Source organism: Pelobates fuscus, chromosome 3, assembly GCF_036172605.1.
Source record: "Pelobates fuscus isolate aPelFus1 chromosome 3, aPelFus1.pri, whole genome shotgun sequence".
NCBI lineage: Eukaryota > Metazoa > Chordata > Amphibia > Anura > Pelobatidae > Pelobates > Pelobates fuscus.
Genome location: NC_086319.1, coordinates 26,906,915 through 26,925,034, shown reverse-complemented (window position 1 = coordinate 26,925,034; position 18,120 = coordinate 26,906,915). Strand labels below are relative to the sequence as shown.

The window sequence follows — 18,120 nt, the reverse complement described above, 5'->3', positions numbered from 1 at the left end:
CCTTTCCTCCCGCGAGTCTTCAGGCTCACTGTAAGCCTCAGGTGCCATCTTTGGTTGTTGCTGCATCTCCGACCGCTCTAAAGTGAGGCGCATATCAGGCAGCCGCGGGGTTTCTTGGCGATACTGCCATCTATTTTTTTTGCCCCATTGTGCCTCCTTGTGGGGTTAAGTGCTTCTGGCTTGAAAGGGTCTATTTTATGTTGCTCAAATTGTTTGGTTTGCAGGGTCTTTGCGGAGCCCTGCAGATAGACGTCTACTCTGTAGTGCTGTTGGTCATGCTCCCCTTTGGAATATATTTTAATTGCACATATATATATATATATATATATATATATATATATATATAAAGTCATATATCTTCTGTCTGTCTAACTATTTGCCGGTCTAGTATCTAGATATTGAAAGAACCAAAAAGATTGCACACTAGGAACTTTATAGAAAAATACAATTTTATCTTTTTATTAAAATGTCAGTGTTTCAGGTTTTAAAGCAAAACCTTTATCAGGACACATTTCATCATGCAAGTTTTGCTTTAAAAACTGAAATGTTGACATTGGAAAGATTTACATTAATAAAAGCTAAAAGCTCCATGGATGGGATTTGTTGTTCTAGCACATCTAACTGATGCTCAATCGGATTGAGATTTGGGGACTTTGAGACCAAGGCAATACCTTTAACTCTTTTTATGTTCATCAAACCATTCATGAACAATGACTACTGCCTTCAGGGAACATTATTGGCATGAAAGGATGTACGTGGTCTGCAACAATCTATAGGTAGGTGGGATGTTATCACGACCCAAGGTTCCACAGAAAATCATTACTCAGAGCATAACACTGCCTCCGCTGGCCTGCCTTTTTCCAAAGTGCATCTTACTGCCATCCTATCCTCAGGTGACGCACACACACCTGATCTAAAGAAAAACATGATTCAGTCATCGCTTTGCACATGCATCAATGAGCCTTGGATGCCCATGACCCTGATGCTGGTTCCCCGGTTGTCTTTCCTTGCAACATGTTTGGTACATACTAGCCACTTCACACCGGGAACACCCCACAAATCTTGCCATTTTGGAGGTGCTCTGACCCAGTTGTCTAGCCATGACTATTTAGACCTTGTCAAAGTAATTTGCATAATTTAGCTTGCCCATTATTCCTGCTTCCAACACCTGAAATTCAAGAACTGACTGTTCACTTGCTAAATAATATATCACACACCGTGACAAGTGCCATTGTAATGATATAATCAATATTAGTCACTTCACCTGTCTGTGGTTTTAATATTGTGTCTGATCAGTGTATATATAACACATAAGTCTTACCAGTCATCAGCTACCCAGCTGGAACAATGACCTGGCAAATAGAAGAACTGGTCACCACAGATGTCAAGACCTGGAAGCTTCTCACTATGAATGGAGGATACCATCCATAATCCAGTACTCAGAGACAGTGCACTAGCTGGAAGAAAGGAAGTAGAGGCCTGCTGAGTGTGTTAAGGCCACAGTGCTGGATGAAACACAGAACATCCACAAGTACCGTATGAAGATGGCTCCCATAGATTAACTACTAAGATAATTCCTAAGACTAAAACAGATAGAGGATGCAGAAAAGCAGGAGCTTCCAAAGCAAGACAAAAATTGTTATGGCGTGTACCGCCGGCATATAGCGAATGTGGCTCACATTTCAAAATCCTACCAGTAGTTGGAAAATGCACTAATGTAGAAATGTAAATCACTAATCCTGGCAGCACAGGAACCGGCACTTCGCACTAGATCAATAGAAGCAGGGGTCTACCACACCAGACAAGACCCAAGGTGCAGACTGGGAAAAGAGGACTCTGAGACAATCCAGCACATAGTAGCTGAGTGCAAGATGTCAGCAGAAACATCATACCCTGAGAGGCATAACCACGTTACTGGAACTGTGTACCAAAATATCTGTACAGAATATGGGCTGCACCTGCCTAAGTTCAGATGGGAGATATTACAAAAGGTAGTTGAGAATAACAGGGCTAAGATCCTGAGGAACTTTCACATCCAGACAGATAAACAAGTAATGGACAACCACCCTGGCAATGTGGTGGTAGACAATGAATACTGCAGTGGTGGTTAAGCACAATGACTATAACATCAGGAAGAAGGAACATGTTAAGTGGACAAAATACTAAAGACTGGTAAAGGAGCTAGAAAGGATATGGAAAATGAAGGCAATAGTAGCCCCAGTTGTGATATGAGCACCCGGAACTGTGACCTTTGACTTGGGGGAATGGCTTTTGCAAATTCCAGATGGGAATTCTGAGATCGCTGTCCAGAAGAGTGCAGATCTAGGAACAGCGTTGCTGCTGCACAGAACCCTCACCCGCTCAGACCTCTGGTAGAGGACCCAAGAATAAAGAAGACACAAAAACATAAATAAAACAAACAAATAAATAATATATACATGGTCTGTCTGGAAAGTTTTCAGTCATGTACTATGTAAAAATAGAGACATTTACTGAAGAAGATACAAGATACAAGAAACATTGTATACAGGACAATGACACCTCAGTCAACTTCAAAGTAGGCACCTTGGGACCTCATACAGTTTTCCCAGCATCTCTTCCACTGTACAAAACACTCTGCAGAATCCTTTGTTGGAATCACCATCAGTTGCCTCGTCATATTTACACAAATCTCATCAATGGTATGAAATCTCCTCCCTTTCTAAAGTGATTTTAGTTTTGGGAAAAGACAGAAGTCAGGGGGCTCCAAATCTCAACAGATTCTTGACCATCTTTGAAGTGTTTGTGCCACACTTTTATTTGCGCTGCACTCATTGCATCCCTGGAAGCCTTCTGAATCATCCGAATAGTTTCCGTGGAGGAATGTTCAAGCTTAACGCAAAATTTTATGCATATCCGTTGCTCTACTCGCTCGGTCATTTTGAATGCAACAGTCACACAGTACACATGCTCACTCAACAGCATCTGGTGCATCCACTGACTAGGTCAGTGAAGTCCTCTTTGTTCATGCATGCGCATTCCAGTCCACTCTCTTTGGCTGCCAGGTTACATTGATGTCACACAAACCATTCTAGTTATATTAACAATGGCTAAACTTTTTCTGGACAGACCTCGCATATATACTGTATATACCACCCGGAGGGGAAAGAAGATCAATATATATATATATATATACTCAGATCCTCAAATATCATTGGTGGCAATTATAAGGGTAAAGTTTCAAAACGTGTGCATTAAATAACTACACAAAAACATTTATGAAATGTATGAATCACTGTTGGATTTAAGAAGAGTTTTCAATAACACATTTTATTTTTTATGTTTCTTTTGCCCAATGGACAGAACATACTATCCAGTATTTACTTAAACTTGTCTAAATGTTTGTTCAATACCAACAGAGTTATCATTAAAGTAAGGTTTCAATTTCATTTAAGGTAAATTTCAAGTGTTAGATCAAAGAACTCGAGCTGAAAGCGTAGCTTTCTTTTTTGCACGGTGCTAATGACATGGTTTTAAAAACGGAATACAAACCCCATGTTCCAAATTTTTATCTTCCATCGTAACATGGATAAATACAGAGCAGGAAGCCAATTAAAGGAACACTATGGTCACCTAAATTACTTTAGCTAAATAAAGCAGTTTTGGTGTATAGATCATTCCCCTGCAATTTCACTGCTCAATTCACTGTCATTTAGGAGTTGAATCACTTTGTTTCTGTTTATGCAGCCCTAGCCACACCTCCCCTGGCTATGACTGACAGAGCCTGCATGAAAAAAATAACTAGTTTCACTTTCAAACAGATGTAATTTACCTTAAATAATTGTATCTCAATCTCTAAATTGAACTTTAATCACATACAGGAGGCTCTTGCAGGGTCTAGCAAGCTATTAACATAGCAGGGGATAATAAAATCGTAATTAAACAGAACTTGCAATAAAGAAAGCCTAAATAGTGCTCTCTTTACAGGAAGTGTTTATGGAAGGCTGTGCAAGTCACATGCAGGGAGGTGTGACTAGGGTTCATAAACAAAGGGATTTAACTCCTAAATGGCAGAGGATTGAGCAGTGAGACTGCAGGGGAATGTTCTATACACCAAAACTGCTTCATTAAGCTAAAGTTGTTCAGGTGACTATAGTGTCCCTTTAATTCAACAGAGGCTTGCAGAAACCCATCTTCATTCAAATAATGGATACTTCTGTTTAGTTTTGTGTTCCAACAATCTGCAAACATAGTATTTTGAAATGAATCTTTTATTTGTATTTTCAGAAAATTATAGTACTAATTATACCACTGTTTGAGTCAGGCATCTGAAGTCAACATTTTCAGCAACATTTTATTTGCAGGTCTGTCAATATTAAAACATCTGTGGAAGAAACACAGTGAATTGAATTGGTCTTTTAGCTAAATTATGCTATACAATCAAATTAAATAGACTTGTGTAAGCAGTGTCCATTTATTCAGATCAGCTACAGGCTTTAACATTTTAAGTATATGGACACTTTGCCTTCATAACAGACTAGTGAATATAATCTCTAGTAGGATACAAAAAAGCATATTCATGTTAAGAGCAGGGTTCTGTAGTGACAATGTATAAAGATAAATACGCAAGACTTTCTACACTAGCATACAATCTGCATAGACCACATTGGAATTATTTTTTTTCCTTGTCTTTATCTAGTGTTACAGAGAGAGTCCAATCTTGCTCCTATTGATTGTACCTTTGGCTTAGAACTTCCTAGTTATGATAAGTATCACAGTCAACACTGTATCTTTAAAAGGTTCAAGATACTGAGAGACTGTGAAAACGGTCAATTAACCTTCTTGGGTAAATGTTATCTTTTGTAAGCAGTTCATAAAGGTTTTATTTAATCTAGTTATTTTTTTTTTTTTTTTAGAAATATATATATATTTAAAAACAAACAAACTGATAGTTTCATGTATTTTCCTATCTATGGTGGTTTTCTGGTTTAGCCTGCTGATAAAATTAACAACATTTAATGTGAGAAATTTTGCCATGTTGCAAACACACCATCAATATAGCACCACCAATAAACTGGCACGCCTCTGAACGATTTCCGATGGAAAAATACATTTCTATTTCAAACATCTTCTAAACACTTTAGGTGTATGATGACATGTTGACTCCCCATTGCTCGAACACCACTGGTCTATTAATGCTTCAAAAATATGACTAACCAGATTTAGAAAATCAATCCAACACATGATACATAGCTTCCTTACGGAATTCTACTGGAGTCAAACGTACAGAGTTACATTACATTGATGATGCTGGTATATATAAGGAAGCAATATTGATGATTACCAGTAATAAACTCTCAGCCAATACAATTTTTTTCTCTGTTTATGCTGAAAATTGCTATAGTCTTAAAGAATGAAAAAGGCATATTCCTTGATCTAATGACATATACGTACTGCCAAATCTTTACACCTCGGACAATCTATAAATATTGTACTTTAAACAGATTTATAGAAATTGGAGGGGAAAATATATAAAACAATAAAACAAAGCAAAAAACAAACAAACCATATTGCTATATCAGAATTAATTTCTAGTCTTGCAGTGACATTACCCCGTAATCCCCAGAATTAGAGAATTATGATGAAGTGCTACATGGAACTGAATGGTATGTATCTACAAACTAAAGTTAGGTAGCAGAATCTAATTGGCAGGTTCTGGAAGGCTAGCCAGAAAGGTAGCAGGGAGCACAGGGGAGGGGGTAAAATATCTCTGACCTAAAGGGTTGCCATTAGAAGAAAGACCCAGCATTCAGCAGACGGATCCTTAAGATCTAAACAAAAGGGTTAGGAGTAATGATTGACAGGTCTGTCACCTAGAAAAGTGGTACATTAAGCAGATCGTGTTAAATACCACATTCCATATAAAGAAAATAAAAAAAGAATGATGATAAAACATTGTGTCTAAAGAAACAGACAAACCAAGCAAATCCCTTGTGGGCAGCATTGTAATTAGTAGAGAATGTGGCTAATTAAGCAAAATCTTACATATGAAGTGATATGAAGGGAAAGCAATGATGTTGATTAAAACTGATTGACATCCAACCCATCATACATTTTTGTGATGCCACAATAACCACAGGGCTTTAATATTTGTGGCCACTACACAGATTACAAACTAGGAAACAGAGAATGTTGCACCTCTTTAACCCCTTAAGGACCAAACTTCTGGAATAAAAGGGAATCATGACATGTCACACATGTCATGTGTCCTTAAGGGGTTAAATGGACACACCAGACCCCTAAAGCACTTTAGCTTGTTGAAATGCTTTATGTATGATGAGTGCATCCTTTTTTTCCCCATTTTGTAAAAACTAGACATTTCAATAGAAGTTGATAGATTAACCTTGTGACACCCCCATATCTGCCAATCATACAACCGATCCTGTTACTTCCTGGTTGTTTAGCTCAATGGATCTAAATTCAAAAGGTAGCAATTGCCCAGAGCACATGTCTTGCAAAGACTTCTCATTGAGCTGCATTGGGAAATTGGTCAACCACAGAAAGTATGGGCTGGTGAAGAATAGGAGGGCTTGCAAAGGCTGTAGACAAGATAGCTGCAACTTTTGTAAGCAGTTTTCATATATAACCCAAAGAAAAAAAAAGCATGCATATTTTCATTGGGGTATATTTACTAAATAGTGATTTTTATTTTTCTCTTTGGATTTAGGTAGTGGAGTGTCCGTTTATTAGTCAGTGAATTAACCCCTTTGTGTGAGGTTTAATCCATTTTTCAGCATACAGCAAAATCAAGGGTTATTTGGTTTACGGTGTACTAGGAGGTGCTTGGCAACTCATTCTTAGTGGGACTTTTCCTTGTAAGATAAAGGTATTGCTACAGGCAGATGGTTGACCAGGTCACTGGAAAAATCCTTACAATGTTTCCTAAGATCATACAAGGAATTGAAAGAATCTAAGCCATGAAAACATACCAAAATCTTATCCTGAGAGATATAAACATACAATTGTTAACTAAATATCTCCATTGACTCTGCATTCCCATTGTGCGTCGTTCTTTGAAGCATAGAATACATTCTATCAGCAGCCTTGAAATTAGTAACCATTTGGATGTTTCCCATCTAATTAAAATCTTCATAGACACAGTAATTAAGAAATATTATAGACACATTTTCACCTCCACCTTTGAGGTGTTAACTTTTTTAAATGCCAAAGACTGACAGTAGGCAAAACAGAGTTCATATCAATGCGATGAATATTTGTCACAGGCTAAACATGATTAGAGAAGTGAGAAATGAATACATTATGGTCATGAGAGCGTGAACCAATCATTTTACACTAGAAATACACAACACACTGTAAGGAGTTGATTTCACAAAATATAAATGGAATGTGCCAAGGTAATGTGTTTCACATTATACCCACAATGCACAGTAATAACGCATTAAGGAAATCACCAGTGATGTTCGGCAGAAGGCCTATACCAGGAGCAGGCAGCCTTTTAGTAGTACTGTGCCAAAAAAATGATTTTGAAGTCCCTTGGTGTGCTGGCCAGTCCTTTATTTTTTTTTTTAAATTGAGGTGTGCATGTTGCCGTATTGTGCTTGTGTTATTTATGGGTGCTGCAGTTGCTTTGTAGAATTGTATTTGTTTGTTTGTATGCTGTTATATTGTATATGTTCATGAGTAGTTTGTGGCATTGTGTATGATTTCTAAGACTGTGGGCTGTGTATGGGTGCTGCTTGTGGAATTGTGTGTGGAGGATGTGTCATATTGTGTGTTTGGTGGTGTGTGTATTTGTGAGGCTGCTTCTGAAGTTGTGTGCATGAATGTAGATTGTCAGAAGTGTTGTGTGTGGACTGTTTGTATTATTAAGAGAAGGATGCTTCTTCTCCAGCTCTGCGTATATCTAGCAGCGTAGGTGACTTACCTTGAGTACAGTGGGGACCAGGCTGGCCAGGTGCAGGTCAAAGGCAGAAGCTGCAGTAGCTGTTGCTGCCTGCTCTACTCTAGTGCAGATTCCCATTCACAGGTGCTGGGAGGAAGTGATGTGACATCACGTCCTCTAAGTGCTGCAATACGTAAACTGAGGATTGTCCCTCACCACCTGCAATCACCGCTCAGTTTGCACTAGCAGATATCTAAATTCCTACTGGGACTGCTGACAGACCAAAACCTATTTGGCTCTGGCAACTTTGAGTGATGTTCAAAGGTACCTTAAATGCCATGCATGGCACACGTACCATAGGTTGCTGACCCCTGGCCTATATGCTTTTAATAAGTATAGTAAGTCATTGCATACCATATAACGCTTCATATCATTCAATATAATATGAAGTTTATATGATTTTAATTTGTAAGGTTTCAATGAATTGTGCTGTCATCATTTTATGAGCAAGACAAATTCCTTGATGCTGTAAGCAAGTGATTAGCAACCGAAGAATATATGACAATAAATATGTAGCAATGCCAAATTTTTAACATTAATTATTCTTTGTATTCATGTATGCAGTCTTTGGCATTCAGAAGATCGTTCCCAACATGCAACTGAGCCGGTTTCCAGAATGACTGCTTTTATTTTTTTAAGTTTAAGTCTTTGTCACATATTTATTTTTAATCCCCTGTAACATATAGTAAAAACAAAACAAAACATGTTATACACACCCTACACCACTAAAAATAATTCTCTGAACCAATTTTATAAAGATGCCAACAAATTATATAATGCAAATCTGTGCTCTATGGATTAATGAAAAGTGTCTTACAGAAAAGTGTTTTATATTTTATGACATATAAACAGGAATCTGTACTGGAAAAAAATACAAGGCACCATAACCACTACAGCCCATTGCAGTGGACATGAAGCTTGTAGTGTTCCTTTAATTCCAATCTCTACACGTCATTATTCAACCTTTAACCTTGTGCCCATGTACACCTGGTTCTGCCTTTGTTTTTAGTTTCAAAATTATTACAATTTTTTTTTTTTACATTTTATTAAAATTATTTCACTTATACCTTAACAACTTGTCAGTAGAATGTATTCACTAAATTGTGGTGAAAGTAAAAAAAAAAAAAAAAAAGCCGTAGTTGGACTAAATCTTGATCATCAGCAAGTAAGAAGTTTTAGCAGTTTGCTGGTCTGGAGCAATGAGGAAAGACATCAGCAATGATCTTGGAGAAGCAATTGTTGATGCCATTTTCAAACAATTTAAAGTCCATCATTTTACAGTGTGAAAGATTACTCAAAAGTGGAAACATTCCAGAGAGTTGCCAATCTTCCCAGGAAGGGACGTCGCAACAAATTCACTGCAAGGTCAGACAACCAAGAGTTACATCACAGACTCTACAGGCCTCAGTTAGCATGTTCAATGTTGAAGTTCATGACAGTACAAGATAAAAAACAAGGCTGAACAAGTATGGTGTGTTTGGAAGGGTTGCCAGGAGTCGGAGAAAGCTTTTCTCTAAAAAGAACACGGCAGCATGACTTAGGTTTGTAAAGTTGCATCTGAACAAACAGCAAGACTTCTGGAACAATGTCCTTTGGACAGATGAGACCAAAGGGGAGATGTCTTGCCTTAATGCACAGCACCCCATTTGGCAAAAACCAAACACAGCAAATCAGCACAAATCGGATCATACAACAGGACAATGATCCCAAGCACACCAGCAAATCTATCACAGAATGGCTGAAGAAGAAAAGAACCAAGGTGTTGCAATGGTCCAGTCAAAGACCAGAATTCAACCCGATTCTCAACCTTCAGAGAGCTGTGCATAAACAAATGCCAGCAAACCTTTAATGAACTGAAGCAACGATGTAAACAAGAATGGGCCAAAGTTCCTCCACAACGATGTGAGAGACTGATATAGCCATACAGAAAATGATTACTTCAAATTATTGCTGCTAAATGGGGTTTTACAAGCTATTAAATTATAAGGTGTACTCAGCTTTTCACACAGGGCTTCTCCATTTTGGCTTTATTTTTGTTAAATAAATCATGACATGGTCTAATACGTCATTTGTTGTTCATCAGAGGTTGTATTTACCTACTATTAAGACCCGATAAGGAACATATGATTATTATCATGTAGAATGTAAGCTCGATTGAGCAGGGTCCTCTTCAACCTATTGTTCCTGTAAGTTTATTTGTAATGGTCCTATTTATAGTTAAATCCCCTCTCATAATATTGTAAAGCGCTAAGGAATCTGTTGGCGCTATATAAATGGCAATAATAATAATAATAATGTACTGATGTGTAAAACCATAGAACTCAAACAGTGTGTACATTCTTTTTCCCATGACTGTAGCACTTACATGAAAACTACCGGTAATTGCTATTCATTTATACCAATCCAATATTTTTGCAACAATTTGTTGAATAAATAGATCTATAATTGGACCAAATTTGAATTCTACAGGTGCCAACGAGCAGCAATCCACACACACTTTTTCTTTATTTCTTAGAACTATGTGCATCCTGTGTTTAAAAAATACATGTTAATAAAATTACAAGAAACACAAGAAACACACTAACACATCCATTAAAAATAGTATTTTTTTTTTATTAATATTCTCCGTTAAAAAGTTCAGAAGTTGGTAAACACAGATAAATAAAGTTACCTTGACATGTGTTAAAGGCGCTTATTCATGTTGCGTAGAAATGACACCACAATTCTGTTTTTTTTTTTTTTTTGTTGTTGTTGATTTTGTTGTTAAGTGCTTGACAATGAAAGGGCTATTATTGTAAATTAAACACCACAATTCAGCATGCAGTATTGGCACAATATTTAGTGTACATGAAATATATACTAAAACTATAAATAATTCTTTAAAAATGTTATTTACATGTTACACCCTTTCGACTATGTGTAAAAGTTTTATTTTAATGACTTATTAAAAGGTAATGTGTTAGGGGTGATGTATTTTTGGGGGTATGTTAATTCCCTGTCATGAAGGGGTTCGACAGCAATAACGTATGTCATGAACGGACCCTAACCGTAAGGAAACAAACGCAATTGAAAACATTATCAAATTTTATTGAACGTCAACTAAAGACAATATGTTAGAACTCTTTGTAGCCAAGCCTCCTGCGATCAGAGGACAATAAATAGGCATATTGTTGTATAAATCACTAGTCTGCCGTGGCGCAACTTTAATCGATCATAATAAAAACACTATACTCTGTACATTATGATGATGATTTGAAAAGAGACAAAAATGAGGTACTTTTGAAAAAATACATCCTGCTTTATGCGGTTTCATAAACATATTGCAAAGGCAGTGTGGCAGCAGAAACTTTTCGTAGTCAGTTAAAATTAAATTCAGAGAAGTATTTGTTTTTACCTCCTAAAGTACTGGGTTCAGTATTTCTTTATAACCTGACATGCTTGCTGTGCCATTGGTTCAAAGAACACTCCAATGTACAAACTGATACTATGTTTTAACATTGAAATTGTTCCTTGTACCCTATAAGAGCCAGACACTCTCCCCAAGCTAAAAAGAAATATTACTCCACTTTCATTAAGTGTCGGACCCTCTTACCGCTGCTCTTCTCCACCCTGCGTAGACTATCTGGACTGGCAATTCCCCCTTCTGTCTGGAAGAAAATTGGCACAATGGTGGCAATTGCCATGAATGCACCAATTAAATGTTGGGATTGCCTAACAGAATGGCTTATGCTTCCCTTTGAAAGATCTTGATTTCTGTTTGAACGATAATGCGAGTGTCAACGTGGGGGTGCTCCCAAATTGTTCTAAATCTATACAGAAAAGTGCCAGTTTCTCCTGAAATTGTCACTTTTATGAATTGGAACAACGAGGAACACAATTAATTGAAAGTGTCATTTCAATCTATGAATACATCGATAATATCAGACAAAATAGTTCCTGTATTGATAAAGATTTGTATATAATGGGTAACAAAATGAGAGTTTAGTGGCAGTGGTATTCCAATGTTACATTTTCCTATTTGTGGATATGAATGGTAGGTTTAAATGCTATATGTACCTTGTTTACAGGAAACAAAATGCATTAAACTAATTGTGATACAAACATTTTATGGGCAACAGGTATTGAGTGTCAGTCATCCTCATCATCACTGTCCTTCATTGAAATCCCTTGAAGTCCTCCTCTATCAGACTCGGGCACTGTGGCTTCTTCCATTGTGAGTCGACTTCGCAAAGTCTGATAGTTTTTATTATTCAGTGTTGTATCGAGCACACCTTGGAGCCTGAAGTCCCTGTAGGTTTTCTGCATTTACAAAAATCATTAGATTATATTAATAGAATTAAAAACACATTAATGGTAAGCTATCTTTCCTCGTGACAGTCTTTTTTTAATATGGCACAATCGGAAACAATGAATTTTTTTTTTTTTTTTTAATCCACTGAATGTATGAGTAGTATTTCAGTATTTATAACACTATAAATATAGCAATGGCTCACAAACATGGCACGTACAGGTCAACGGAGGGTGATGTCACAGGACTAGGGCCGCCTGGAAAGGTAAATGACAGGATTGGGAAGAAGGGTGTTTCCCAGGAAGTAGGTTTTTTTTAATGGGACCCTCCAGATCCATTAAGCACTTTAGCTTGCTAAAAAGCTTTATAGGTGAAGAGTGTGCCCTATTCTTTTTCCATTTTGTGAAAAATGCAGATTTCTATAGAACTGGACAATTTATAAATTAACTTTGTTACATCCCCCGGCTTTCACGCAGACAACTGACCTGGTACTTCCTGGTTTGATTAGCTCAGTGAAGCTAAACTCAAGATTCAGGCAACTGCCCAGAGCACCTGTCTAAGAAAGACTTCTCATTGTACTGCATTGTGAAGTCTGTGATTGGACAGTTACAGAATGTCTGGGCGGGGTTAGAAGGGGAGGGTTTGCAAAGTCTGCAGACAAGAGAACTACAGGTTTTGTAAGCTTTTGTTTACTCCCAATGGAAAAAAAAAATGCATAATTAATTGCATGGATGGTTTCATTTAGGGTATATCTACTAAACAGTGATTTTATTTATGTTGTGTTTGGGCAGTGGAGTGTCTCTTTAAAAGACAATTTTCACCTCAATTTTATTTTTAAAATAATTAATCCTTTCATCAAGTTTTGAACGAAATAGATTTTTTTTTTCAAATTAAGTCTCTTTGGTCCTGATCAACCCTACATGAACAATTCACCTCTTGCTATTGACGTGGTAGGTGAACTTGCACTTTAATGGCAATTGGAGTAGTACTAAAAACCTCCTGCTAATTGAATGTGCACAGGGTTTTGGGAGAGTGCACAGGTAACCTCTCTCTATATATGTGGTTGAAGGATACTGTAGCCATTGATGCTGACTAGGATTAGTGGGAGTTTGAGTGCAGGGCTTAATTTTGAGTGTTTGTATTACAACACGGTCTAGAAATACATTAATTCATGAAGTGTAAGCAGACATATAGTGACTAGCACATGTCGTCACGCTGACCCACCGACAGTGCACCGTTGTTCATTAAAAGGCCAACTCCATTACAGACCATTTGGAGAAATTAAAAGATAGTTAGTTCTTACAACAACAGAATTGTGCCAGCATGGTGAGAGCAGAATGCACAGGGATTATGATAGTAAAGGAAAATATCTAGGTCACTTTAACGGGGCCTATTCATTCTTCTTTGGACAATAATGGATGAGGAAAAGGCCTTTACCAGCTTTTTGTCCTGAATATCCAACTACTCGATTGTTTGTCCACACATTGTACAGCGCTACAAAATATACCTATTTTCTTAATAATAGCAAATATAATTAACTAAAACTAGCTTTTTATGTTTCATTTCATTTCAATAAATTTAAAAGCAAACATTCAAAGTATGAGTTTAATATTAGGGATTTTATTACTTGTTTTAGCAAAAATATTATATATCTGTTGATTTGTCCCTGTGGATTGCAGTATGTAGGGAGAACGATCCGTCCACTACATAGAAGGATTTACGAACATGTTAATAATATACGCAAGGGATTTGAGTTACATAGTGTGTCTGCGCATTTCAAAAAATTGCACAATAAAGATCCGAGCGGACTAACCTTTGTAGGGATACAAGAAGTTAAAAAATCTTGGCGAGGAGGTGACCATATACAGCACATAGGTAGAGAGGAAATGAAATGGGTCCATAAATTGGGAACCCTAGAACCAATGGGTCTTAACATTGAATTTGATCTTTTCAACTTTTTATGATGCTTTTTAACTTTCCCATTATCTGCACTTCTTCTGTTTACAATGTGTTTTTTAACCTATTTTACTCTATCAGTAGGATGTGGGATATTCCAATATAGCTGCTACTACATCTGGTATGATGTTTTCTATTAAATTGTATTATAAAACTAATAATATATGTACCTATTTTACATTTATTTATGTTTAGTTTGTATTTATTTATAATATGATTGCATATTAAATTGTTTTTAAAAATTTCCTATACAGACAAATATGAAAATGCTAGCATTATTAGCTTTTATTTTTCTTCATTACAACATATATGTGCCGTTTAGGCGATATGCCTAAAACAATAGAGACTGGACGTTTTAATTAAGGAGTCATCAGGTGACCCAGAACCAATAGACTTTCTTTTCAAGAAGTCCACGCCCAGAAAGATCGTTATAATACTAACAGGACAGCAGGATCCAACATGTGATCTGAGGAAGCCAATCTTGCGAAACGCGTCATCACGCACGACGTCACCACGTGATTGCTCCGAAACCCGGAAGTATTGACTTGAGGTGGGAATACTTATCAACCGGCGGATACAAACAGCACATATTGTGACGAGGAGAATCGTTTGGACGGGTGACTTAGAAGCTATTCTTATACATTTTATCACTTTGTGTGAATTATCTTTTAAATTCTTCATTCAAATAAAGTGCTTCAGAAGGATTTGTCTGCTGTCCTGAATACTAAAGGTCTCTGAGTCCTGAGATAAGAGGACTTCTGCCATCATAGTTAGAGCAGACTTTTACTGCTCTACTTTTGTAAGTGTGAATTTTTCCCCTTACATATATTTATAGTTTTAAGGCATATTACCCTATGATCTTTGTTTCTTGTGTTTGCTTTACATATTTTCATAGCCCTGAGGGGTGATCCACGCCAGTGGCGTTAAAATTGTGAGTGTGGATTTGTTTCCCCATTTTTTTCACGTGTTGCACATTGCACATGCACTTTAAAAACAATATTAAGAATTACAATTGTATTGGACACTATTAAGTTATTTAAAGCTATAGCGCACCTTATTTTTTTTTGGCAATTTCTATGTAATGGTGATTGTGTAATCTAAATCTAAGAGAATTCATGGATATAGACTCCAGCGATAAACTATTCCAGATGGTCACTGAAATTATCCCCCGGTGGTCCAGTGACCATGGCAACCTTGCATACAGAAATGACAAGAACATGCTTTCCAAAAGTGACATAATGAACCTTCTTAAAAGCATCAACAAAACGGGGCTTACAGTTACAGAGATACATTTGCAATACATTTCAGATAAAGGAACACATATCTGTATAGCTCAAATGAGTCAACGGTAAGGAATGGTGTATGATATAGAGCTCAATTTAGGATTCTGGTGCTTGCATACAAGTCCCTACATAATGCTGCTCCAACCTACCTATCCTCCATAATACACAAGTATGTACCGTCAAGGCCCCGGCTATCTGCCAAAGACCTACGTCTATACTCTGTCCATACTCCCACCTCTGATGCTAGTATTCAAGATTTCTCCAGAGCTGCATCTTTTCAGGTCCAGTGCAAGGGTTTTACCACCCAGTTTCGGCTGTCTTCCCTTCATTCCATTTTACTTTTGTTTTTACTTTTCTAGCTTCTCACTCGACCAAGCTCTCCACCTTTTGTCAGTGTCCTATTATCTGCTTCACACGTCTCTGTTTTTCAAATTTCTGGTTACTTCCCACCTCCATTAATGGTTTTCCCATCATGTCATCAAATTAGTCTGTTTGCATGAAAGGTTGTGTATGGAGGTTCTGCGTGTGTGGGGATGACTGTGTTTGTGTAGACTGCTTGCAGTGCTGTGTGTGTCTTTTGTAAATTGTGTGTAATTTTTAGCCTCCATAATCATTTAATTATTAATTTAAAATCAGAAACGGTGACACACTTCCCTTTACCTGTGAGTTTGCCACAGGTTTTTGGAGGGGCTTGGTTGCCAGCCACTTACCCCAGGACTATGGGCCCTGCAAAAGACAGGCTAAAAAGTGACTTCCATGGGAAAATGTGCCTCTTCCCCTCACCCTTTTTCCTGTCCTATTGTTTCTCCAGCATGGCGTTGTCTCAGGGACACTGACAGACCAGTTTAAACTGGCTGCTTTGTCCCTCCTCAATCTCCCATCAGTCCTTGCTATTGTTTAACCCCATGGCGATCCAACTGTATTCATGAGATCTGAGTGCTTTTCGGACAGATCCAAGCTATCGGGGGATATGTTGGACATATAGGTTAAACATTGTATTATAAGAGTTGTGTATTTTTATGTAGTTTTTATAACAGTTTTGACTTAGAGATATTTCCTGTACCCGAAGATAATTAAGTTACCACAGCCACATAAGCAAATTATTTCCAGGATAGAGGAGAAGATAGACCGGCCGCACAGTCTAAATCTGTGGAACTGTTTTGGGCATTAAAGCCATGCTTGCGGTCAGTCAAATGTGACTTTCTTAAAACTTTTGAACCCCTGCTCTGATCTGGGTGATTTTTGGATATGTTGTTCACCCAGATCAGGGTTTTCCAGGGATGTAGATTTATGGGGACATGTTGTTTTGGCGTGTTTCTGGACTTTGGGTAAAAATTTATATTTTCTGCCTATGGTAATTGTGTTAGCCCATTGTGTTTGGTAAATGTATCACAGGCAGAGGGGAGGGTTTGTGTACATTAGCTGGGAGTGTCTAACTATACAATACTGTGTTGATTGGCTGTTGTGACTGTGTCCTGTGCTCTACAAGGTCCACGTGGGTGGTAACCTTGTGGGGAAAACTGTATATAAGAAATGTCTTTGTGCTCATTAAACCAGTTCTACTTCACCCTCAATTTAGAGTCCTGTATCTTATTGGGGGAATCTGCTATAAGGGATTGCTATGCTCTTCATACTCCCTTGAATAATCACTAAGCTCTTGTAAGAGCATGTTCCTGCTTCACTCTCTGGGGAAAGAGAGGTTCACCCACTGGAGCCTGGAGCCTTGTCGTAGGTCCAGGGTGGGTAGGAGACGGCAGGAAGCACTAGGAGCATCCATCAAAGGAAGGTAACCAGTCGGGGGGCCAGGTGATCCGTTAAAGAAACAAACAAACAAAAAAATCACAAACAAAATAAAACATTAAAAAATTCGAACAAAATGTTCTGCCTTCTCCTGCTGACGGGGCAGATGACCCATGATGGTCAAGTGGGGGTGATGGCATTCTACCTCTCACCAGAGGTTACCCCTAGTGATCTGGTGGAAAAAGCATGTCATCTTTATTTCAGGAGCACACAGATCCGTTTAAGCCCAGCTACCAGTTGGGACTCTTGCATAACTCAGAGCCCTGATGGATAAAGTCAGATGCAGTGCTCCGTTTCACACTGAAGTGCCAGGACCATGAAGAAGCACTGACAATGATCTGCATCCACTTGACATACAGTCCATGTGCTTCCTATTTATAATGAAGGGGCATAAATGTGATTATGGAGATCAACCAATCCATGAAATGGCGGGGCATCCCACAGAGCAGGTGTTCCAGGTGAATATCGGATTTGACGTATGGTTGTACTAGCCTTGACTTAACTCATATTAGTCTTGGTGCTCAAAAACTAAGCAGCAGCATCAGACAAAACAAATATTCAGCATGGACCCCTGGATTCACACCATTGACTTCATATACCATGAATACTTAAACAAACGTACACTCCAAGCAAATATATCCCTACGTTCACACACTGACACTCCTAGCTGTGTACACATCTTGCATTAAAACCAATATGCTCTGCATGTACATTTTCACGTGTCAAGTAATATGCACGCCGGGCTAGTAGCTAGCACAGACCTGCCAACGTGGCCCCTACCAGTCAGGAAAAATACTCATAAGGATTCAGTGAATTATTTTACATTTTTCTCCATTAGAAGAGAACAGTGC

The 18,120-nt window shown here is 37.9% G+C and overlaps 1 protein-coding gene across 6 annotated transcripts in view; it reads right to left on the bottom strand.

Moving 5' to 3' along the window:
* Positions 1 to 11,008: 11,008 nt before the first annotated feature.
* CADPS2 (calcium dependent secretion activator 2) overlaps positions 11,009 to 18,120 on the bottom strand; it is a 416,067-nt gene continuing 408,955 nt past the window's right edge. For all 6 annotated transcript variants that reach the window (XM_063446829.1, XM_063446831.1, XM_063446824.1 and 3 more), the window contains one exon: positions 11,009 to 12,241. In XM_063446829.1, the coding sequence (XP_063302899.1) occupies positions 12,071 to 12,241 (171 nt within the window). In that variant the 3' untranslated portion in view covers positions 11,009 to 12,070. The remainder of the gene's footprint in view (positions 12,242 to 18,120) is intronic.